General features: G+C 34.7%; 1 protein-coding gene across 2 annotated transcripts in view; it reads left to right on the top strand.

The window, feature by feature from the left end:
• The window catches only part of LOC145245855 (MYCBP-associated protein-like), a 530,396-nt gene extending 512,763 nt beyond the window's left edge, over positions 1-17,633 (top strand). For both annotated transcript variants that reach the window (XM_080107561.1, XM_080107562.1), the window contains 2 exons: positions 11,867-12,010; positions 17,444-17,633. In XM_080107561.1, coding sequence (XP_079963687.1) covers positions 11,867-12,010; positions 17,444-17,563 — 264 coding nt within the window. In that variant the 3' untranslated portion in view covers positions 17,564-17,633. The remainder of the gene's footprint in view (positions 1-11,866; positions 12,011-17,443) is intronic.
• Positions 17,634-26,017: the final 8,384 nt, after the last annotated feature.

The following is a 26,017-nucleotide window of genomic DNA, read 5'->3' as shown; positions in this document are numbered from 1 at the left end:
CTCAACTGGGCACTTTTCTACAGGGGTGGGTTGCTTTATTTGCTGTATCTTTCCGAAAGTCATCCCCTCTTTTCGATTGTGTAGCCTTAATTTAAACCTACGTCACTTCTGGTTTGGCGATGAGCGCAACAGCTAACACGTCACGTTTTTTTTGGGGGGGGGTTCACTTTCTTTTCCTCCTTCACAGTAAGGGTTCGGGCCTACCTGCCTACTACCACTTTTTTTTTTTTTTGCTCAACCAACACCCTTACACACACCTCCGCTTTCTTTTCCGCCTTTGTGTCACAGATCCGAGCCTGCCTGCCTACTGAAACTTTTTTTTTTTTGCTCAACACACACCTTCAAACACCCGGGCAACGCCAGGCAGCCAGGCTAAGTAAGTACAATGAAATAAAGAAGAAAAGGAGAGAGAAGAGGAAAGAGTAAAAGGGTGAAAAACTAGAAATGAGGATAGAAAAAGCAAATCAGGGATACGGAAATGTATATAATAAGGAAAAATTATAAGAAGTAAAGAAAAAAGAACAAAAAAAAACCAAAAACAAAGTGAATGAAGGAAAATACAAACTATAAGAAATCCACAGTCAATTCCTTAAAATGTTCAAAAGTTTATAAAAACTCAAGTAAAATCCTTAAAATAGACCTTTCCCTAGCCGTGGATTGAACCTACAACCATCACTTTGATAGACAGCAGTTCTAACAACTGGGCCATGGATCAGTGCTTTTAAATATGTCATCAAATGTCTATTAAATAAACATCGCTTTTACAGTGCTCGAGCTGCTAGTTTGTTTACAAACAAACAGCAAGCCTTGCTTCAAATATGTATACTTTGCCACTATTTTTTTCTTTCTCTTTTACTCAAATTAATGCCTAAAGAACATCTGGAAAGAGATGAATGAGGGGAAAGCAAAGAGATAAATAATATAATAAAAAAAACAATCTTTCTATATAGTTATCGTTGGCCACAAGGGGTAGAGTCGATTAAAAACGATGTAAAAAAAAAAATAACTACCAAGATTGAACAAAAAAAAGGCATAGAGGAGAGGAAAAAGATAAAAAGATAGAAGAAACATTCTCAATGTAGACTCCTAAGTTTTAAGTTATGGGTGTATTGTCTTTATTTGCATAGAGACAGTTGACGCAAATTAATAGAAATCGCCATGAAAAGTTTCAAATGTGTTTTTGAGTGTTCTCTGTGCAAAATAGAGTAAGATTCATCTGTGTACTCTTCACTGCAGTCTTGGCACTGCAATAAATGCTCACTGATGGTCGACTTAACACCCGGATGTTGGCCATTTTTTTTTTTTTGTAACTACAGGTTAAAGGGATGATGTGTTGAGAAATTCTAACCTCCAAACGCTGAATGGTATGTCCTATGTACTTAGCCTCGCACTTACCACTAAAGCAATAACCAATCATATTAAATACCTTCCTTCCAAACAGAAGAGAAAATGCTTCTTGTCCTAAACATCTAAGGTTCGAACATTAGTTGCAAAGAAACAACGGGACACAGCTGTAGAAATTTTGTGTGAAAACTCCTGTTTTTTAACCCAGTCCATGGTAACTTCACATATACGTGACATTTTTGATAGCCCCAAAAGTTTCCGACTTTAAAAGACAATACATATTTTTGCAATATTTTTTATATAGTAGAGGTATGATTAAAGAAAATTGGAACGTTCTACTTATAGACGCTGGCGATAGGAACTGACCAATCAAATGGAGCCACGTTCTGTTAGCAACCAATCAGAAACCAGAATTACTCCATTAAAATATTGGATCTTTTAGAATGCCTGCACATAATTTTTCGTGACCATATGAGAAAGATTTTTGCTTTTCGTCTGCAAACCTTAAAGGTCAAGACTTATACAGATTAGCTACCCATTGGAAACTCTTCTGAAATTAGACATGTTCTCATTAAATCTGAATTCAACAAACTTAGTAGCTAAATCTCACCCTCAATAAGTAATAAATAATAATAATAAAAAAATTATAAAAAAAAAAAAACAGAAAAAATGAGGGAGTACATCTAAAAATTTTCGATGTCTGTTTGTTGATTGATCACTCACATCATCTGTCTTTAAATAATAAAAGGCTAAAAAGATTCAATGCCTACTGGATACCATCTTCGAGTGTCTTCGGTCTCTGTACAGAAGTTCGTCAGAAAAATTTAGCATAAGGATGCTTCATTATACAAGTAAACCATGACTACATATTCAAAAGAGTCCTAGACCCAAATAATAACTCCTCAAAATATACACGGACTTATAAGAGGAATAGTGCAGTTTCTGCTAGTTACCACATGTAACAACACACTTTTTGTTGGTACCACAGGTAACAACACAAAGCTGGATACTCCACCAGACTAGATAAATTCTGGTCATTGAATCCAGCAAAAAACCGACAAGAGGAAAATTATTGTTCTTTGTTGTTTTAGTTAAGGGTTGAGAAATAAAGAAGCACCTCAAGTAATCTTTTTTTTTTTTTAAATAAAGAAATTAGGTGTTAACTCTAGGAAGAGTAACCTCTATCTCTGAGAAAAACTTAATTGTAATGAGTATAATAAATGAAAAGAAACCAACCGCGAGGTAAAATACCAGGTTGAGAAACTGGCATGGTCTATCCTTCTCTCGAGGGTAGATAGGTGTCTCTTAAGCTGTGGTAGGCACCCCATCTAGTGATGGCGTCACGATAAAAAATACCCTTGATAGCCCTGGCGAAGCATCAAGTATTCAGCTACCGACAACATTTGAATTACACTACAAAGTTGTGTATTGAGTTCAATCTCGGCTACAGCCGTTCTGGATGGATGGATGGATAATAAATGAATGATGCTGCTAGTCTCAGTCTTTTTTATAAATGCTATTATGTCATGTGTTCTTCAGAATTGTCTAATCTATTCCCTGCTTCCATTCTTCCAGCTCGTTTGAGTCATTTATATAGAAGTCTCCATCAATTCGCTGCATTAATACCTCATTGTAATACAGATTCCCATTCCAGTAGCTTCTTTCCAGAATTACATGTTTGTGGAACTCCCTCCCTGCACCCTGTTTTGTTTATACCTACAGACTTGCTCTTTTTAAAAATAAGGTCAACAGGCATCTCCTGTCTTTGCGATAATCATCTTTTGTTCTTGTTAGCTCTTTACATTAAGTGGCTTCATGCCTTGTCTCGAGCGATTTCCATAATTTATGCTGTTTCATGAGAAGTGCAGTTGGTGATTGTGCATTCCTTGTTTCAGTATAGATTCCCCAAACAGGCATCCTTACAGGGGTTAGGGTATCCATTGTCTTTCAAGACTAAACGCAAAGCTGAAGATGAAGACCTCGCGTGCACACACACACACACACACACACACACACACACACACACACACACACACACACACACACACACACAATCCATCTGTGTTAGCTTTACATAAGGTGTCTGCGTAGTTGGCAGGAATCCGTCTCTGGATGCTCGCAGTGTCCGTACGTTTGGCAACTAATGTGCCTGTCCTTTTGCTAATTAAGCCCAGATGCGAGTGACAGGCGTACGTTAAGGAGCTGCACAACAGCCGGTCGCCAACAGGTGGCGCTGACATGAAGAGCCCCCTATTTTCGGCTGTTGATTAGTAGAGGTGGTTGGATCAATAGCCTTCCGCCAACCATCCCCTCTCTCTCTCTCTCTCTCTCTCTCTCTCTCTCTCTCTCTCTCTCTCTCTCTCTCTCTCTCTCTCTCTTTCCGCCCCTCCCTTGATAAGGAAGCGACCACCAAAAATTCATCTAGCACTCTGGTGAACAGCGAAGGATAGAAGGTGAACAATACGCCCCTCGGGTGAACGGTGCATCGTCCAACGCTTTTGTTGAACGATGACAAGATGAAGACCCGAGGCCGAGAGCCAGGCCTGAGAGGCAAACGATCATCATTGGATAGAGATTAGCGGCAAAGTCGCGCGGACGATCGTCCATAAATGTAAAATCCGATCGTTTCAATATCCAATTATTGGCTTAAGTGATGACGGAGGGAACGTGGGAGAGAACCGGAGAGGGATTTCCAAAGAATTTGTGAAAGAATTGTGGAAACAAAACCAGAAGAAACGAAAAATGTTAACATGTTAAGAAGGGCACAAAAATGATTGGCGGAAACGAAGGGTGTGGACAGAGTGGGTAGGTATGTAGGTAGGTTTCAAGATAACGAAGATGATAGAATCTAATTCTGCCCTTTAGCCATATCTTCCCCCTCCTTCCCCTGCTTCAACTTTTGTTTCTTATCTCTCACTTTTACTTTATATAATAATAAAGAATTCATTTCATCTTGCATCTTCTCATGTTCCCTCTGCCAGAAATATAAGTAACTGAACCACTAAAGACCGGTTGGGTCAGTATTTGTTTTATATATATATATATATATATATATATATATATATATATATATATATATATATATATATATATATATATATATATAAAAAATGGGTTAATAAATTCCAACGAAAGAAAGATGTATATTTAAATAAGGGAGTAGTCACCAACAATGTGTATTTTTTAACATTATTTTATTATTCCGTGTCTTGGTTTTTCATTGAGAATTATGTTTGGATCATTGTAATAATGTTTTTAAGTTATTGAAATCGTTTACGTACGTTTCAGACGGTCTGATGCGTCCTCGTCAGAAATTAGTTTCAAAATAATTTCTGACGAAGACGCATCAGACCGTCTGAAACGTACGTAAACGATTTCAATAACTTAAAAACATTATTACAATGATCCAAACATAATTCTCAATGAAAAACCAAGACACGGAATAATAAAATAATGTTAAAAAATACACATTGTTGGTGACTACTCCCTTATTTAAATATATATATATATATATATATATATATATATATATATATGAGAGAGAGAGAGAGAGAAAGAAAGAGAGGTAGATTAAGCAATATATATATTGCCAAATATCTCTCTCTCTCTCTCTCTCTCTCTCTCTCTCTCTCTCTCTCTCTCTCTCTCTTTCCCTATCTCTCACACTCGCTCTGTATTTCTTATTTCCTTAACTTTTTCTTTCTCTTTTGGATAATTGTTAATAATATATATATGAATATATATATATATATATATATATATATATATATATATATATATATATATATATGTATGTATGTATAAGGAATGAAAAAATACCAGCGGTGGTTGACGTTATGTTTTAAGAAAAATAGAAAAACCCACTCCCAGCAAACTCCGCACAAATCCCCGGAAAAACGTCTCACCTTCCCTAACTATAACCCTAACCCTAACCCTTACTTTTAAAAATTCATTTTCGCTGAGCAGGAAGCACTCTACAATCCCTTCACTGCCCTTTTCGTAGCAAGGTTGCAATTTGTTTCCACTGTTTCTCACCAGAGTGTTCCAGAATACAAAACTAGGGTCATCCCACATGTGCACATCTCAGAGTGACTTACTATGATACCTTGTCAGCCACACTCCACCAGATTAGATAAATTCTTGTCCTAGAATCCAGTAAGACCACGAGACCAAAATGAAAGATATACCACAACGTATGAAAATGGTTAATTGGGGAGAGGAAAATATGTTCTCAATTTCTTTATTAACTCAGTGCTTGAGAGATAAAGAACGTTAATAGAACTTTCGAATATCTATGTATCTCATATAGAGTTCAAGTGTTGGGCCCAAGTAGTGGGCCCCTTGATTTCTGAGAATTTAGACTAATGTAAAATAAAACACTAAGGTCAAGCTACCTCGTGTGGACAAGTTACCTTATAATTCCTATTTGGGACTACATTTAACTTATTAAATTCATTGGCGGCATTCTATTTTATCTCCCTTTTTTTCTCTTCCCCTTGATTGATTCACAACATAATGGCCCTGTTTGTCATTATAACGGTTCGCCACTTACGCTTTGTAGGTGGAATATTCCTATGTGTTCCCCAAGTTGGTATCCGCAATTAGCCATTCAAGGCTCATATTGGACCGGAAAATAAGTTGTTGTTTTTTTCATACTTGCACTTTTTTAATGATATAAGTTAGCTCATACTATGGACTAGTGTTGGGACGATCAATCGGAATCGGAATCGGGAATTGGAAAAATCGGAAGATTTGAGGGTATCGGAATCAATATCAGAATCAAGAAAATTGATGACTATTTTTCGATGCCGTTTTGGCATTTATTTTAATTGTCTTTTTTAATTTAATTTTGGCGTTTATTTTAATTGTCTTTTTTAATTTAATTTTGTTTAAACCAAAATCTCCCATTGCTGGTAATTATGATAAAGTAATAAATGTTTATTGATTTTAAATTAGTAGTAAAGCTAAAATCGATAGATCATCCTCCACAAGTGTATTTTGACGTTTAGTAAAATATTTGCATATTTAACATGTGTTTTTACGAAAGACGGGGAAAATAACAATCTTATTGTTAAATAATTAGAGATTTATAAAGAATCGAAATCGGTAATTGTATCAAAATCGGGAATTTAGCACGGAATCGGTAATTGTATCGGAATTGGGAAAAATACTGGAATCGTTCCATCACTAGCATGGACCAAAAAATTTCCGAAATAGATTACTTCAGGTCTCGTGAATTGTCCTCGAAATAGTAAAATAATTTACTACCTATGCAAATATGTATTTTTTATACCCCCCTTTAAACATTTAATCTTGTGCTGACCATCAACTTAGTAATTCGGTTTACGCTTTATTTGTTTTATTATTATTTTTTTTAATTCGCTGCGTTGCAAACTCGAAAACAAAAAAAAATATATACAATACATTCAAATTACATTTCGGGTCAACGAGATAAAAGATTATACACGCATTTACAACCCTTTGTTACAAAATCTTCCAAAAGTTTAGTCCAAAACTGGGGGGGGGGGATTTCATTTAGGGTATGTCTATTATCTCAAAGTAAAAAAAAAGTCAGTTTTACAAAACCCCAAATAATACTAATAAAAAAGAACATTCCAGAAAATATTTCTGACTTCAACAAAACGCAAAAGAGCATTTCATGTTATGAAAACCAACTCTCTGACCTTCTCCGACCCAAAGGTCACAAAGAAGTCATCTGTCAAAATTCTCATAATAATTGCGTGTGTGTTATATAAAAAAAAATTAACCGATTCGACACAATTACATTTGTACAAAACAAAAATCCTTTTTTTTTCTACAAAAAATAGAATTAGCATTTCTCTGTTTTTAAATATCAGTGGGTTTTTTTCTTAACTAAATCTCCAGTTTCTCTTCCCCCCCCCCCCTCCATTTTGTTATCTTTTGTTTCACTTTCCCTTTCGGGTAACCTGACGCTGCCCGGGAGTCATTATATCTAACACGTTGTTATCTACAGATTGTAGTTTTACTGGTAGTCTAAAATAAATGGTTACGTATGGTTGTGTTGTCTGTGATTTAAACGTTATTTAAATTTTAAAATGTTATACATTTAAAGCCAAATTACAACGCAAAGATTTTGTAAAATAAACATTTATTTGTTTAAAACGATTAATAATTTCGACGTGATGTGTCTTCTTCAGAATATTTTTTCCGTGCCATGTTGTTATCAATAGGGAAAAAATTAGCGGTAAAAATGTGGGGGTGGGGGGTTACAACGGTGATATACGTTTTTATGTCTGGGAGATAATATTTGGCGCGCATGGTTTGAAATAGTGATATTTTGTTCTCCGTGATATAAGTGTTGTTTTAATTTTAAAATGAAATACATATCTTATATACGTTTAAAGCCAATTTACAACATGAAAAAAAATATTCTGAAGAAGACGTATCGTGTCGAAATTATTAATAATTTTAAACAAATAAATGGTTGTGTATTTTACAAAACTTTTGCATTGCAATCTAGCTTTAAATGTATTACAGACATATTTTATTTTAAAATTTAAACAATGCTTGTATCACGGAGAACACAACTGTAACTATTTCAAACCACACGCACTAAGTACTGAAGGTGATAAACAAGACCGATGAGAATGGATTAAAGAGATTGATTTAAGACATGTGATCCCAGCATAGTATAACTATCAATAACAAAGATGGCCGACCGTCACGTCAGTAGAATGTATGTTGTGTTATTCAAAAAACTAACCGGATCACTAATTGGGATTTGTTTGAAATCCGTACAACTTAGGCATACTCCCACAATAGACGTAACCACAAAATAAAGTCTCTTGCACTTTTAAAATAATACCTAACAGGAATGACTGATTTGATGTGATATTTATTTCCTAGTGACAACTCTGACAGCATGGAGGGATCGGGGGTGGGGTTTGTGTGTGCAGAATGGCAGAAAGATAATGTGTCCGCTTGTCCTGCCCATGGTCGCCGCTCTCTTCTTCTCTCATCATTGTCTGCTGCCTCTATTTTATTGGCATGGATGACGTCAGAACATTCCACCATGCATTGTCTGAAATTTCGGTCAGTCCTGTGGACCTATCATTGGGGATTCTGTCCCCTATTTTAAACTTTTTTGACATCATTCCTAAAGCACCTGTATTCAGGATCGCTGCCTTGAGTTAGGATCTGACCAACTTTCCTTTGACTCATCTTTGCAAACCCGGACAGTCGACCGTCCACCTCTACCACCTGCAGCTCCCCCTCTCTGTGACATGTAGTTTTGTAAGTTTACAACTAAATCACGTTCAAAGCGAAGTAAGAATGTTTCAAACGTGTGACGGAGATAACTCTTACCAACTTTAACAGTACTAATAAAAGAAACAAAAAACATTTAAAAGAATCAGTTTTGGCATTGGAATATTGGCACAATCTTTTCTAATTAGAATGCCGAATGCCCTAATTTTTCCGATTCTGATTAATCATCTAAACACTAAACATAAACCCTTGTTCTTTACTTGCTCCCAAAATCAAAAAAAAAAAAAACCCCCAAAAAACTGTCTGTTGTAAACTAATCGTTCCGACTACCAACCACTTACTGTTGCTCTCCCGCTCATGCCCGTATCTCATGTTCTGGGATGATATTTCCGATGTTGGTTGTAGTGTTGTCAACAAATTTTTAGATATACTCAGAGGATAATTGCGTAGATGAAGTTCGCACTTTTGAAGAAATCCCTTCATAGACCTGGCGATCAACTCAAAAACTAATCCCTATAAAAGAAAAGGGGGCAAAAGCAGCACTTCTTGTAACTAATTTGGATCATTGTCTCTGACTACCATTGCATTTTTTTTTTTTTTACCCACTCTTACTGATTTTCACTCTGCACTGCTCTACATACCCAGGCAATATCATTCGGCATTGTCCGGACAAATTCCACTTACCTCAACCAGTTTATGATCTGATTGATCACTGGCTTATATCAGCTTGCTTTGACATACGGCATAATCAAGTTGACACACCGGTTCCCGCTGGATTACCGAAGTTAAGCTACATGGAAACTTGTCAGTACTAAATGAGTGACCATTTGAGACTTCAATGTGCTGTATGTGCTCTCCGCTTATCTCAGCATTGTTTCCAGTCGTCCTGATCTTCTCCTTGCCACTGGACTCAAACAGTGCCAATTCCTGAATCGTGGTGTGGTTTGAGATTGCGCAACCCTTGCCTCACAATTACATGTGCAACTGCCCCTACAGGGGGTATCCTTTGTCTTTCAAGACTGAACGGAAGCATGGGAACATCACTTGCCTCATACTTGTCTAACCCAAATTTCTTTTGCACTTAACTTTCTTCTGGCCTCAGCAATTGTTACTCATGATAGCGATAATATTCGAGGTCATACCTGCAAGGTTAGTCAAAACAGTTTGCCTAGAAATCTAAACAATTGTCTTCTAATGACAATTTGATTGTTAGAAATCTATGTGAACATAATTATAATAAATGTATATCAGCGATTTAATCACCCTAAATTCTCTGCAGAACCCGGCACTTTGTCATATTGCTGGTGAAATGAATAAAGCAAAAACAAAAACAGATTATGTTATGTATAGTTTACAATTTTATTGCATGTAGAATGTCGAAATTCATTTTAGCACAGTCTACTTATCGTTACAATCGACTCCCCAATCCCCCGGTTGGGAAGTAAAAGGTGGGACCTTCACTTTGATCCTTATGCCTGTCCTCTTGCTCTCAATTGGTGAAATAGTCTGCAGTTGTTTTCATTGCATTCCATTGCACCAAAATGACAGCAAAAAGAAATATGTACAATTTAAATGTTAGACTCAATCTTGAAATAATCAAAACAATCACAGTCACAGTCACATTTTCAAACACTCACTCATACTACTGAGTCTAGGCTATTGCTCAGGTTGCTTGTTATCTATTAGATTAGGTTTTGTCCTGTGCAGTTATAGAAAGTCCATCCTACCAGATTTTGTCTTCCCATCCTTTGAGAAACAGTTAATTTATTGCTAATTGACTGAGGTGCTTCTACTAGAGATTGCCAATGGAGCTGGCAGCTATTTTTTGCAGGTCAGAGTGCTCTTTCTCTAAGGCTCTAGCTTTTCGAATCCCATTTTCCTGATCTTGTGTAACATCTTCTTAACAGGAAAGAAAGATAAACATCCCCTACTTACATCCCTGACCTACATCGGTTTATTAGTTATTATTTGAATTGACTTTCTCTGATCACCTTTGGGGTAATTTGTTGCAGATCAACTTGTAACTTATCATTGGCATTCTTCTTCTTTTTTTTTTAATGACCCTTTGGTTAATACCTTCATCATCATCATCATGATTTTGATCACTACTCCTCTATCGTTTCCTTCCACCTTGTTTTGTCTCTAGCTTGGTATGGCCAAGTAGGACCCAGCTGGCTGGCGCGTTTGTCTTTCCATCATTTTTTAACCTTCCTATAAGTCTTTTTTTCATGGTCTCGTGACCCATTCTGTCGCTCGAGATGCCCACCTGTTGTCTGTAGGTCTCAAAAAGGTGATCTACCTATCTGTATTTAGCCGTTCGTATGATGGCGATGATATTGTTTGCTAAAGTTTGCTGCCTAATCGACGTGTTTCTTTTTTTTTTTCACGGAAACTGATACCAAACATAATGCGTTCCATTTTACGTTGTCACACGCAAAATGGAACGCATGTGAATCTCAGACTTCGTTGCTGCTGTTCTGTTATGTTCTTTAAAGTCTTTATACATGACCTTTTGCTTCTATCAGCTGCCACATGGAACTGTGTTTGAAACCTTCGTTTCTTTATTAACAACGATCCTGTAATATCATACGATCCACTGACTGACATCTCTTTATTTTCTATTGTTTAACCTGTTTAACCTCACAGGTTATTTCCTCCTGTCATTTATCACGGGAATAGGTCTATTTCCCAAACCTCGTGCCGCCTCAATCTGCACTTAGTTTGCCGATGTCAAAAATTCATGCGAGTTCATTTATTCACTATTCGACATAAGGCTACTCATAATGCAACAGTTCAAGACATTTATAATGCTAACTAAGAATAATACCCTGGTAACACTAAAAATACGGCACAATCACGTTGACACACTGGTTCTTGCCAGATCACCGAAGTTAAGCAACAATGAGCTTGATCAGTACCATATGGGTGACGATTTTGGGAAGGGTAGGCACTGTGTGTACCACACCAAGTCATAGAAATTTTCAGGTTGGTATTTGGGGGTGTGTTTAACTCACGGAGGGAAGAACACCCCTGAATCAAAATGAAAAAGCAACGAGAAACTACCGTCTTTGCTTATCTTCCTGAGATTTCCATGGCTCTACAATTTGGAGTGCTGTGGTCACTGATGCTGTCAAACCTGCAGGATTGCTGCATGCATGCGACACTACTGAAAACACAGGGTTAATATTTAGGATTGAGATTAGGGGGGTGCAAAGAAAATGTATTGCTCTTTATTAAATGTGTTTGCTTTTTTTATTTCTATTCTATTTTGTAGATGGAAACACAATCTTACGAAATAAAACCCGAAACTTCTGATCCTCCGCCGCGTATCACAAAAAAATTAGAGTCTGTGAGTTTAAACCGAAAAGTTTTAGAACATAATCTTATTGCACTCTGTTCTGAAAAAATGTATGTTGAGGTAAGTCTGTCTTTTTTTTTTTTTTTTTATATAAATGGAGACATCTTTACTTGCATAGAATAGAACCCCATCCTCCGTCACCACCATCACCATGATGAGGTTTCCATCAATTGCTATCCAACTGTTGAATATTAAAGGCTATGTTTGCTAGTCTGTATCTAAAGATTTCGATTTGCAGGACAATGTTGGCACGTAGACCTAGAATATCATTCTCCATACGCTACTAGCAGAAGAGAAGGCAAGGTTAGCAGCTTAATAAATAGTCCTTCAACAAAATTGAGATTATTCTTCTTTTCTTTAATTGTTGTAAGAACTTTAATGCTCCTTTCCTAGAGACTGTGTGGATGAAATGTCCTTATCATAGGAGGAGCGGTGGATGAGACACGATTTAATTGTGTTATGGTTTGTTCGTTTGCGTTCGATACAAATGTGTATTTGATTGTGACTTATAAGATGTTAAAACTCCCCTCAGAGGGGAGGCATATGCAATACAACAAATCAGGAGTATGTTTAGTCTCTCTCTCTCTCTCTCTCTCTCTCTCTCTCTCTCTCTCTCTCTCTCTCCCTTCCTAAAGAAATCATTTTTAATTTTAAATCTTTAATACCTGTAATTCTTCTTTCAGCTTGATAACTAACACGTTTCAACAAAAAAAGTATATAGTTTTTGTATTAATAGCAACAAGCGGGACCTGTAGAAATTTCATAGGGAATTCATTCATATGTAATATATTGATGTTGGCATTCTGTAGATGTCCAGTGTAAATGGAGACGCTCTGATATTATTGTAGCTTTTTTGTTAAAACTGCAAAAGTATTTATCTAAGTTAGCAGGGACGCTTGGCGTAGCCCGATCGTAAAGTACGCTTAAATATGATATTTTAATTCTTGCAGAATTCATATATATTATTATACAGTTAATGTTTTATCGATTTTTACATATTATAAAGTTGCGATTTCAAAATTAAAAAAATATATCTATATGACTTGGGTTCATCAGCTTGAATCGAAACCAAATCCCAAATTTATATATATATATATATATATATATATATATATATATATATATATATATATATATATATATATATATATATATAGTAATTTATAAAATATATATGGCGATTAAGCTACACTGAATATTCTGCGTTTCATCCAACTATAGGATTCGTCAGGCTTGCCTGCCGAATCCTATAGTTGGATGAAACGCAGAATATTCAGTGTAGCTTAATCGCCATATATATTTTATAAATTACTAACTAGCTCTACCTACGTATTGAGCACTTTTGAAGTAAATACTTTAAGTTTACGCATAAATCTATACTTTCGTATATTAAATTTATGTGAATAAATGAAGTAGTTATATATATATATATATATATATATATATATATATATGTATATATATATATATATATAACTTTAGTTCCTAATTCTTCATAAGTCTTGGTTTTGGTTTCGATTTTAGCTGATGGTACCTTAGTAATCTATTATTTTTATAAATAATTTTATCAAGAATTATTTATAAAAATAATAGATTACTAAGGTACCATCAGCTAAAATCGAAACCAAAACTTATGAAGAATTCTTGATAAAATTATTAAAAAAAAGATAGATTATTGGAGTGCAATTAGTTATAATCGAAACCGAAATCAAAGTATGAAGAATTTTAAGTAAAATTATTTATTAAAAAAAATTAAATGACTTGAGTGCCATCAGTTATAACCGAAACCAAAACCAAACTTATGAAGAATTCTTGGTAAAATTATTTATGACAAGAAATGGAAGTACATAACAATTAAATGACCCGGATGTAAGCGTGACACAGACAATAACACACACGCTATCATACTAATATATAGATACCACTGCCAGCCAGAGATATATAGCATTAGACATTCTAAATGGTTAATCTTCACAGGGAGATAACTCAGTTGACAGTTATTAACTGTTAATATCATCTTAATTAAAATTTAATTCACTCTTCTTTATTATCATCATCATCATCATCATCATCATCATCTATATATTAATACAATAGCATGTGTGTTCTTTTGTGTGTCACGGTTACATCCGGGTTGTTTAATTGCTATGTTCGTCTATTTCTTGTCATAAATAATTTTACCAAGAATTCTCATAAGTTTTGGTTTCCATTTCGACTATAGCTGATGGCACTTAAATCATCTATTTTTTTATAAATAATTTTATCATGAATTCTTCATAAATTGCAGTTTTGGTTATGGCTGAAGGAACACAAGTTATATATATATATATATATATATATATATATATTATTTTTTTTTCACAAGTTTTTATTGTGGTTTCGATTCAAGCTGATGCACCCAAGTCATATGTATATATTTTTTAATTTTTGAAATCGCAACTTTATAACATATAAAAATCGATAGAACATTAACTCTATAATAATGAATTTTGCAAGAATTAAAATACCATATTTAAATGTACTTTATGACCGGGCTTTGCCGGGCGTTCATGCTAGCTTAGATAAATACTTTTGCAGTTTTAACAAAAAGCCACAGTAATATTAAAGCATCTCCATTTATGCTGAAGATCTACAGAATGCCAACATTAATATATTACATATGAATGAGTCTCCTAGTTCACAGGTCCTGCTTGTTGTTGTTGTTGTTGTTGTTGTTACTACTACTACTACTACTACTACTACTACTACTACTACTATTATAATAACAACAACAACACCAGCAACATCACCACCACCACCGCCTATGTAGGTTGATTGCCAGCAAGAGCCATCTGGCATTAAACAGTCAAAACAGCTAATCTGCAAAGGGGAGATAACTCTATTGACAATTATTGACTATTAATCCCATCTCAATTACAATTTAACTTTAGACAACACTGAGCGTATTTCTTCCCCTGTTGTTCTTATTTACTCCTCTCTTAACCTGCATAAACTGAATCCATGACAAGTGTTTTGTATTGCTGTATTACTTGTTTCTCGGTTTACTGTTGATGTCATTTCAATTAACAAGTACAACTTTGGTGGACATCCGTCTGCATATCAAAAAATTATACTTCATAAATAACGCATGAAATGTGATGTCAGTTTTTTTCCCTTCAGCCTGCTTATTAATTAACACTTTCCAATAAAAAAAAATGTATAGTTTTTTTTTTTAATATTAATAACATTACCACCTATGTAAATTGATTGCCAGTCAAAGCTATCCAGAATTAGACATTCTAAAAGGCGAATCTGCAAAAAGAAGATTACTCAATTGACAACGACTGACTATTAATTCCATCTCAATTAACATGTGAGTTTAGAGACCAACTAATGGAGCACTGATGGCGTCAGTGGATAAAAGAAGTACTGAATAAGGATGTGTACATATTTGGAGGTGAAGTAAGAAAAGCAATATACAAAATCAGGAAGGTGTCTGAGAAAGCCAGGTTTCCAAATATAATGTCTTATGAGCCAGAAGAGACCAGAATCGGGTGTGGTCCCCCGTACAGAATCTTCGGTTTATCCTTATGTTGCTTGCAATACATGAATAAAAATATATAAAATGATATGTCAGCTGTGAGATTACGAACTTTGTGACATGATGGCAATAGCTACAATATGCAGTGTTGAACACATATTTAAGGTGGAACGATAAAAGTGTCGCCCTAAATTAAACAACACTACAGCTTTATTTAAAAAGTTTTATTGAAAAAACTAATTCAAGTAACTTGATCATGTAGTAGAGCTGACATCTATTCAATGTAGTTGACTTCAGCCTCAATCACCACCTCGGTACAGGTCCGGAACTGGGAGCATGCCTTTTCAACAAGTGCTGGTGGGAGCTTGACGAATACTTGGTGGATGCTGGTGATCAGACTAGCTTTGGTATTGTGGGAGGTCATGTTGGTGATGTTTTCGACATATGACCAAACAAAGTAGTCCAGCGGGTTCAGGTCAATGGAGAAGGGGGGGCAGTGAGAGAAGGGTACAAAGTTATAGCACTCCTTCTGAAGCTAAGCCTGGGTCTCTTTGGACTTGTAGGCTGGTGCCGATTCCTACTGCCATCACATTATGATAAAATTAGCTGGACATGAGTCAAAATTTTTAATATAAGAGAACTTAAGAGGGAGGAGTATATAAGTGACTAAGAAGGTGTGATTTTTAATGCCTACAATTAATGCTTGTTGTTTCTTATTTAAGAGTTTATTCCTATCTTTAAATTTCATGATAAAGAGGTTTTCATTTAAGCAAAGAACACAGGGAAAATTAAGTGATTGACAAGCTCTTTTTTTTATGTTGTTTTTTTAGGGTTTCCCGGTTGTATATCTAGTTAACATTAAAGCAAAATATGATCCTACCACCAACAAATTCTACATTAGTCAAACTAGCAGTACTTTCAAACAAAGATATACTGGTCATAAAAGTTTCTTCATGAATCCAAATTATAGTGATAAGACATTATTCACTGTATATTAAAGTGAACTAACAAGAAAAAACTTAACACCAATTGCTAATCCTTCACCATATCCTGGACTGAAATTAAACATGTCTTACCATGTCCAATTTGGTTCTTTCATAGCACAGGAAAATTCTGAAATAATAGTCGCCCCTTTTCAGATATCATCATTTCAATTGACTTGGGCACACAGCATGCAGGTTGATATGTTGTGGATTTACATTAAAGACTAGCTAATTGGATGTGGTGTTTCGAGTGTCTGTTCTCTGAGTAAAATAATTTTTTAGAAACTTTTGGCTCTTCGTAGCCGTTGCTTTTCCTGCTGAAAATATTTAATTTCAGCCTCTTTTAAATTAAACACATTGTGGCCTTTTTTCTCTTTGTCACTGAATTTGATTTTGCTTGTTGCTACAGGACTTCACACTTTTTTTTTCTTCCTTTTACTTTTTAATTGGGAGGGAGAGAGCATGTGCACATGAGAGAGAGAGAGAGAGAGAGAGAGAGAGAGAGAGAAATGGTTAGAAGTTTCTTCATCTAGCCGACTTCTGCTTGCATGGACGTGTGAGCGGTGAGATACATTGCTCGTTGGTGGAAGAATGGGTGGGGGGATCGGCTTACTGTCTATTGACTCAAATTAAGGAGAAGGTTGGTTGACTATTGATGAGCTATGATCCCCCCTCCTGCTATGATTTCCTATTATATCTACGAAGGGAAAACCAAAATACCAGGATAGCTGGTGAGAAGTGAATTCAAAATGAGATTGTATTGTTAGGGTACGGAAAAATGAACAAGATGAATAGAAGATTTAGAAATGTTGGTATGGGAACATTTTAATATCAATAGCAATATCAGCTATGCCAATTGACCTCCAGTCAGAGCCATGTAGCGTGAGACACTCTAAATGGTTAATCTTTAAAGGGAGATAATTCAATCGACAATTATTGTTCTCAATTAAAATTTCGCTTTTGATAACACTGTGCATATTTATTCCACAGGTCTATGACACCCTGTCCGTTATGATTGATCGCATGGAAAGGATCTTTTCGTCTATGCAACACCAACAATTATTGAACAATGGATACAATGGAGATCTCTCTGCAAGAAACAAACTTTAAGAATTTAAAGGCAAAAAACGCTTTTTCTCCTTTAAATTAAACATTCCAGAAAAATAAAATTGCAACAATATTTCTTTTTGTTTGTCTTCATTTTAGGGGGGGGGGCTTTAGTCTTTGTGTTCAAATCATTATATTCTCCTTAAAGAACAAAATAGGAAATTTGTTGTAGAGAAAAGATATGAAAATGATGGGAGTTTTTAATCCTGCATTAGTCCCATTAGCCTCATTTTTCTTGCTATTTCAATTCATGGAAACATTTTGTGTTCATCATAGATATTAAAAAATAACACAAAATTTTATATCCTGTGGGCTTTTTTTTTATAAAAGTGGTCTAAATCAAGATTTAAAATTTTATCATTAGTTTTATAATTTATTTTATTGTATCATTTGATGTTAATATCAAAAAGATACAATTGATTTAAGGGAATGTAGATATATCATTAACCAGCTGGGTAACTGTATTTTAAAAAATAATAACACTATAAACATTTTTGTATAAACACCCCATGGGACTAACCATGTTGGGAACATCGAGATGACAGACGCTGGGTATAGACAGGCCTTGTTTTGATGAACTCAGTGGAAAGTGAACTTTGAACAGTAAAAGGAAATGTATGCAGAAGAGGATACTTTTATTGTATGGTCACGCAGAAAGTATGGATGGTAGGTTTTTGATAAGTAGATATAGAGGAATAACAAATCTTGTTCGCATGGAAAAGCCAAGGAAAACACGAGAAAATGTAATAAAAAAATGAATTTGAGAGAAAGCGGGATGAATAAAGACCCGTCCAGAGGTAAGTTAGTTCGGAAGTATATATAAGTTTAATGTCTGTAGAATAGGTTATCATCCATTTCTTAACATATTTTCATTGTTTTTTTATTGTTTTATCGTTCTTCACATATTTTATTGTTTTTTGAATTATTTTATTGTTTCTTAACATATTTTGATTATTTTTTATTGTTTCATTGTTTCTTAACATATTTTCATTGTTTTTTTATTGTTTTATTGTTTCTTAACATATTTTATTGTTTTTTTATTATTTTATTGTTTCTTAACATATTTTGATTATTTTTTATTGTTTCATTGTTTCTTAACATATTTTCATTGTTTTTTTATTGTTTTTCATTGTTTCATTGTTCTTCACATATTTTATTGTTTTTTATTATTTTATTGTTTCTTAACATATTTGAATTGTTTTTTATTGTTTTATTGTTTCTTAACATATTTTGATTGTTTTTTATTTCATTGTTTTTTAACATATTCCCATTGTTTTTTATTGTTTGTTTCTTAACATGTTTTCATTGTTTTCTTATTGTTTCTTAACATATTTTCATTGTTTTTTTAGTGCTTTATTATTTCTTAATATTTGTTTGTTGGTTGTTTTAATTGGTTTATTTTTTGTTTTATTGTTTCTTAATATTTGTTTTCATTGTTTCTATTGTTTAACTGTTATACCATATTTTCAATATTTTTTATTGGTGTACTGCTTTTAATATGTTTTTCATTATTATTTTTTGTTACATCGATTCAAAATCTTTGTTTTTATTGTTGTTTTATTATTTTATTATTTTTTTTTTAATTTTCATGTCTTTTTTTTTATTATTTTTAGTGCTTGCTAATATTGGTTACAATTAATTGTTTAAACTTTCAATAAAAAATCTTGCATTTGTAAAAAAAATGATTAACCATCATTTTTTTTTAACCGAAGTATGTTTGAAATCGAATGTCACAAAATACAAGAAAGTTATTTCCCTTGTTTTGTCAGCATTGAACAACATGAACTGAAAGGAGGCTAAGTACATAAACTTTTAAACTAAAAAAAATAATGTAAAAGTTTATTAATATAGAAACAGAAATTTTCTTTATTCTTATTATATATATATATATATATATATATATATATATATATATATATATATATATAATTACAATTTTTATTCCAAATATAAATTTTTAACAGCACAAAGTTCTATTAAATAGCTTACTATCGCAGAACTACAGAACTAAAGCCATGAATACTTTTAATTGCTAACCACTGTTCAACCCAGAGAACAAAAATCTATTTTGTTCATCTCAAATATTTTATTGTTAATTTGAGTAAATAACTGTTTCGGCTCATATCAAAATATTAAAGTCACTCACATATCTATCTATCTATCTATCTATCTAGCTATCTATCTATCTCATTTCTTCTCTCTTTCTTTCTCCTCCGTCCTCTTCTCCCCTTTCTCTGTCTCTTCTCTTTTTTAATCTCTCTCTCTCTCTATTTCTCTCCCTCTCTCCTCTCTCTCCCAACTGACAAAAAGCACGGTTTCATACCATACTGACTAATTTTGTTTTTGTTCATCCCCAAAAGAAAGATGTTCATATGCTGTCCGAATACATCAGCTTTGTGGGTGTGTCTCTAGATAAAGAAGGTTCTTTGGACTGGCTCAAAAGAGGATCCCTCCACCACGATCAGGAAAGAGTCATAATGGCTGCCCAAGACCAGGGATTGATGACCAATGCATTCAAGAAGATGACAGGGATCAGTAATGACAATAAATGCAGGTTCTGCCATACAGAATTGGAAAGTGTTGGTCAACTGATATCAAGTTGCAAAGTTCTTCTAGGGGACAACTACTATACAGCGAGACATGATGGAGTATGCAAGTACCTCCACTGGACCATCTGTAAAAAATTAAACATCCAGTGTAGCAGCAAGTCCTGGGAACATCAACCTGAAAGAACAGTTGGAAATGACTTATATACCATACATTACGACCATGTAATCCCTACAGCCACCTACCTTTAAAATGCTGCTGTGAAACCTAACATAGTTATATGGAATAAGTCAGAGAGAGTTGCAACCTTGATTGAAGTGAGTGTTCCTAATGATGGCGGTCTTAACAGAGCGGAAAGAGAGAAACAGACCAAATACCATGGTCTCATGTATGATATGAAAAGAAACTGGAACCTAAAGAGGATATCAATCATACCAGTTATCATAGGTGCCACAGGACTTATGAAGAAGAACCTGAAGTCCTACCTAAATAATATTCCTGGTGAACCATGTGCAAAAGAGATTCAGACAATTGCACTTAAGGGAACAGCGAGGATACTAAAAAGAGCTCTCGGTTGGTTTCAATAAAAAAGCGGGGCAATGTTGGCAGCTTGTTTGGCTGCCCCATACCCATCATTACAATCTTCAAAGGAAGAAAAAAAAAAAAAAACAATCCTCTTTATATAATAAATTACTCGAGGCATTGGTCGGCATTTTATTTATTTATTTTTTTGCCAAATTAGTATATGAAATAGTTGAAAAACCGACGCCTCCCCAAGCCCTTAATGAAATTTGACCCATTTGGCCCCCAAAGAATATATATATATATATATATATATATATATATATATATATATTTTATATCTATAAAAGTGAAAGTGTCTGTGTGTGTGTGTGTGTGTGTGTGTGTGTGTGTGTATCTCTGTGTCTGTGTGTGTACATTTCCCTACGCAATAACTCTGTCAATTTTAAGTCTACAGACTCAAAATGTTATATACAGGGTACTGAGATTTAGGAAAATCGATGTGAGCGATTAAGGGGTCAAAGTTCAACGATTTGACCTTTGAAAACTCTACCAAACTCCTCCGACAATTTTGAGTCTAAACACTTGAAATTTTAGATATAGGTTCATTGGACATTGGTCTAATTTAATAACTTGATTTTAGCACCAAACAATAAATTTTAAGGGGTCAAAGTTAAAAAAAATTGACCACTTTTTTTTTTGCTCAACATACATCTCCAAATACCCGGGCAACGCCGGGCACGCATGCTAATATATATATATACATATATATATATATATATATATATAAGTTTTAGATATTATTAATCCATGGCAATGCTTATCAAGAATATACCAACTTTGTGGGTGTTTGTGTTGTAGTTTGTGACTTTTAGCTGGACATACATATGCACAAACGATTTGGGAGAGAGAGAGAGAGGGAGGGGTACACCAATGTTACTAGACACAATTCTCAATTGTCTAACGTATCTCTGTACAACGGTTGCCAGAACAGCTTGGCATGAAAATACTTCTAACTCCAAGTAAACCATGACCAAATATTACAAATTCACATCGCATTCGGGGCTCAAATGTATCTCCTAGGTATGGCTTACTCACACTCGCTTATACGAGGAATGAAGCACCTTCTCCAGGTAATGTTGCTCTAGAAATAGCACGAAGCAGGATACTTCACCAGACTAGATGAATTCTTGTTCTGGAATCTGGTAAGACCAAGACACCACAAGAAAGCCATATTATATCACAGTAAACTGTTAGTTAATAAAATTTATTTCCATCTTTACTCGCTCAACGTTTGAGAGGTAAAAGAAGAAATTTAAATGGAATATTCGAATATCTCTATAGTTTATATAACTGTCAAATGTCAACCGCAAGAAAATACCTCTTTTATTTAAGAGAACTTCGATCAAAGTAAAATGAAGCAAATAGACACACACATTCACAAGCACACAACTAAAAAGAGAGAGAACTTGAATGCCTACTGGAGAGAACTTGAATACCTACTAGACACTATCCTTGAGTGTCTAAGATCTCACTATACAGGAGTTGTCAGAACAACCTGAAATGAGGATACTTTTCCCTTTTAGTAAACACAGACCAATATCTAAAATAACAGAGTATTCGCTGCCCAAATAAGATCTCCTTTCTATAGCTAACTCACATTAGCTTTTACGAGGAATTATGCATCTTCTCCCAGTGGTGTTAACTCAAGTAATAGCACAAAGCTGGATACTCCACCAGACTAGATGAATTCTTGTCCTGGAGTCAGTAAGACCAAGCGACCAAAACGAAAGATATACTACAACATATGAAAATAGTTAATTGGGGAGAGGAAAATTATGTTTTTAATTTCTTTATTAACTCAGTGTTTGAGAGATAAAGAACTTAAATGGAACATTCTAAAATCTATGTATCTCATATAGAGTTCAAGTGTTAGTGTTAGAGAATGGATAGAGAGAGAGAGAGAGAGAGAGGAGGGAGAGTGTGAATTACAGTGTAGATACGTTGACAGGAAGTTAAGATCAGCTGATTGGATTGCGTGTGAGTCATGTGATCAGGTTAGCTGAATCGAGGAGATTCGGTTGGGACTTGGAAGAGAGCAGACGGCTTCGCCGTTGTCTCCTCCCCTTCGCTGGGGGTGGGGAACAAACGCTGGCGTGGTAGAAATAAGACCTAGAAGAAAAAAAGAATACAGGCCAAATTAACTTTCCACCTTCTGCAAGACATCTGGGAAAGTGAAATAAACTATAGAGCCAAATACTTGTCTGGGTGTGAAGTAAATCTTCTTCCCAAAAACAGGTATCAAGTCTCCCTCCCAGACGAGAATTGACAGATGGACCAACAAAATGGCAGAAGGTATGTTCAAATGACATGTCACACACATATTCACACTTAACAGCATATGAACATATGTAATAGAAAGACCACTAGATGATCACACACAATGACATTAACTCTGATAAGATAATCAAACACTCAATCTTTTATAAATAGACACGTTTTAATATATCATCTCCATTCCAATTTCAACCAATATACAACAAACGCTCATTTTATGATACGACAACGTAACATTAGCCCCAGGTAGTGGGCCCCTTGATTTCTGAGAACTTCGATTGAAGTAAAATAAAACAAAACAAAGATATGCTATTACAAACTTAACAGGTCAATTCGGGAGAGGAAAATTGATGTTCTTATCTTTTTTTTTTCAAGCCAATGTTTGAGAGGTGAAGGAGAATGCAAAATTATTCCCAACTCGCATTTAGGTAAAAATGCACTTACGTATAAATAATTGGATTAATTTATAAAAGTATCGCAAGCAAATAACAAACAAAAACAAATAAATAACATCTACATAAAAAAAAAAATCGTGATTTGTCCAGCAGTAGTGCGAGATAGCCCAGTGCTAGAGTTTTAGGCTTCTTTCCATGGGATTCCGATTTCGAATCTCGCTGGATTCAGCCACTCTGATGAGTCGTAGACGACGAAACACGCGTCAGTGGATAATTATATTTTAAACTATGCATTTCATATTGCAAAAAATGCGAGCATGAAAAGTAATATGGTTAAGCTTAAACATCGAAAAGTAAATGGCTAATTGTTAAAGCTGGAAAAGAAAAGGACAAGATATTCTAGTAAAAAATATAATAAATTTATAACTTAAAATATTGCAGCATTCAGATTTTTTGTAAATTCAATTTATAACGTGATATAATCAATTCTTAATGCTGCAATATTTTAAGTAATAAATTTATTATATTTTTTACTAGAATATTTTGTCCTTTTCTTTTCCAGTTTACACAACTAGTCCTTTACTTTTCTATGTTTAAGCTTAACCGTATTACTTTTCACGCTCGCATTTATTTATTGTAATCTATGATTTTTCCAGGCTTCCAATAAATTCACTTGTTCGTTGTTATTTTTTTGACCAATAAACATAACATGGACATATGTAATAACAATGTACGCCACTCGTCTGTTTCAATAAAATCTCCACAATTATCTGCCTTTCATTCTTTCTGTTTCACTTGTTACTTCTCTTTTCGCAACAGCAGTGAATTAGTAGCAACACCGAACCGACGTGGTTGCTATGGAAACCAGTAATAAAAAAATGTCTCTCACCTCCTTACGGTTTTATTTATTTATTTTTTTTTACGATTTTGAACACCAATAAATTCATCATAACTTTTTTTTTTACTGAACGAAAATTAAAAAAAAACGTTCACAATATAGCTGAGAAGGTGATCTATAAACTGTAATAATTGTTTAAAATTTGGTTGAAAAATGAGTGAGCGGTGAAGCTTTAAAGCAGTTCTAAATGACTAAAACTGTCACTTTACCATATAGTGTTTGAATGATAGAGATCAAGTTTTAGCCCCAGGAAGTTGGGTACCTTGATTTCTGAGGACTAACTGAAGTAAAATGAAATAAAACAGACAAATGACCTTTAGATAAAAGCGTCAAGTGGCTCCGTTATCCTCCCCCCCCCAAAAAAAAACTGTTGAGCTTTTGTGCGGGTGTGCGAATGGTGAGTATACAATGCCGTTTGATTGATTATGTTGCGTTTCCCAGAATTCAACGAAGTGTTGCTAATTGTGCGTTTGTTTTTGTATCGTTATTAATTCGAGTCTTTATTTCTGTGAAGGCAGGTTTATAATAATGATGTTATTGTTGTCACGTAGTCTTTTGGTGATGATTTACCTCTTTCCGTATGTAGAGTATGACCATCTCCACCCACCATTGGCACACGACTCTTACCCCAACCCCCAATCTCCCCTGCCCCTGCGACCTGACGGGCCAAATGCTGACGACATGTGACATGCAGTGAGTGAGTGACTGGCGAAAATCCCGAGAAAGTAATTAATCGTCAGTTTCATTCTAGGATAATTGGTTTGATGTGTTTGTTGTTGGGTGGAGAAAGGAGAGGCAGTGCAGAGAGGGGATCACATCGGAATCTGGAGGAAGGGAAGACGTTTTGACTGAGGTGAGATGTGAGGAGGGTGCGTTGGATAGAGAGAGAAAGAACGAAGAGATACAAAAGCACAGAGAGAGAAAAAGTAGGGAGAAAGAGGAGAGAAAGAGAAAAGCAGAGAGGGGAAGAGAGAAAGAGAGAGAGAGAGAGGGAGAGAGAAAGAGAGAGATACAGACAGGGGGAGAGAGAAAGAGAGAGAAAGAATGAATGAATGAAGAGAGTCACAGAGAGAGAGAGAGAGAGAGAGAGAGAGAGAGAGAGAGAGAGAGAGAGAAGAAATACAAAAACGCAGAGAGAGAAAGAGAAAGAAATAAAGAGAAAGAAAGAAAGAGAGAGAGAGGGAGAGAATGAAGAGATACACGAAGTAAAGAAGGAGATAAAGAGAGAGGGGGGTGAGTGAAAAGAGAAAGAAAAAAGAAAATAAATGTAAACTGGAAGATAAAGACGATAGAAGAGGCGGGTTACAAAGAGAAAAGTGATAGAAAGGGGAGGAAATAGGGGGGTGGAGAGAAGAGAGATAAAAAGGGTGGAGTTAATATAGAAAGAATGGTAGGAAGAGTTCATCTAATATATAAACGGCTATATATCTGTCTGTCTCTATATTTTCAAACTCTATCTCCTCTGAAACTAAACTAAAAGTCGCAGAGCAGCGCTAGGGGGGCTCAAATGATTGTTTTTACGGACCGTTCTTTTATGGGCCTTTAACCGGTTAAAATTGTTTTTAAGGGGTCAAAAATGGGTTAAAATTGTTTTTAAGGGGTACAAAAATGGGTTTAAATTGTTTTTAAGGGTCAAATAATGGGTTTAAATTGTTTTTAAGGGGTCAAATAATGGGTTTAAATTGTTTTTAAGGGGTCAAAAAATCGGTTAAAATTGTTTTTAAGGGATCAAAAAATCGGTTAAAATTGTTTTTAAGG

The sequence above is a fragment of the Euprymna scolopes genome, chromosome 23 (assembly GCF_053919585.1).
Source record: "Euprymna scolopes isolate OS-2025 chromosome 23, ASM5391958v1, whole genome shotgun sequence".
In the NCBI taxonomy this organism is placed as follows: domain Eukaryota; kingdom Metazoa; phylum Mollusca; class Cephalopoda; order Sepiida; family Sepiolidae; genus Euprymna; species Euprymna scolopes.
This window is presented reverse-complemented; position numbering and strand designations above follow the sequence as displayed.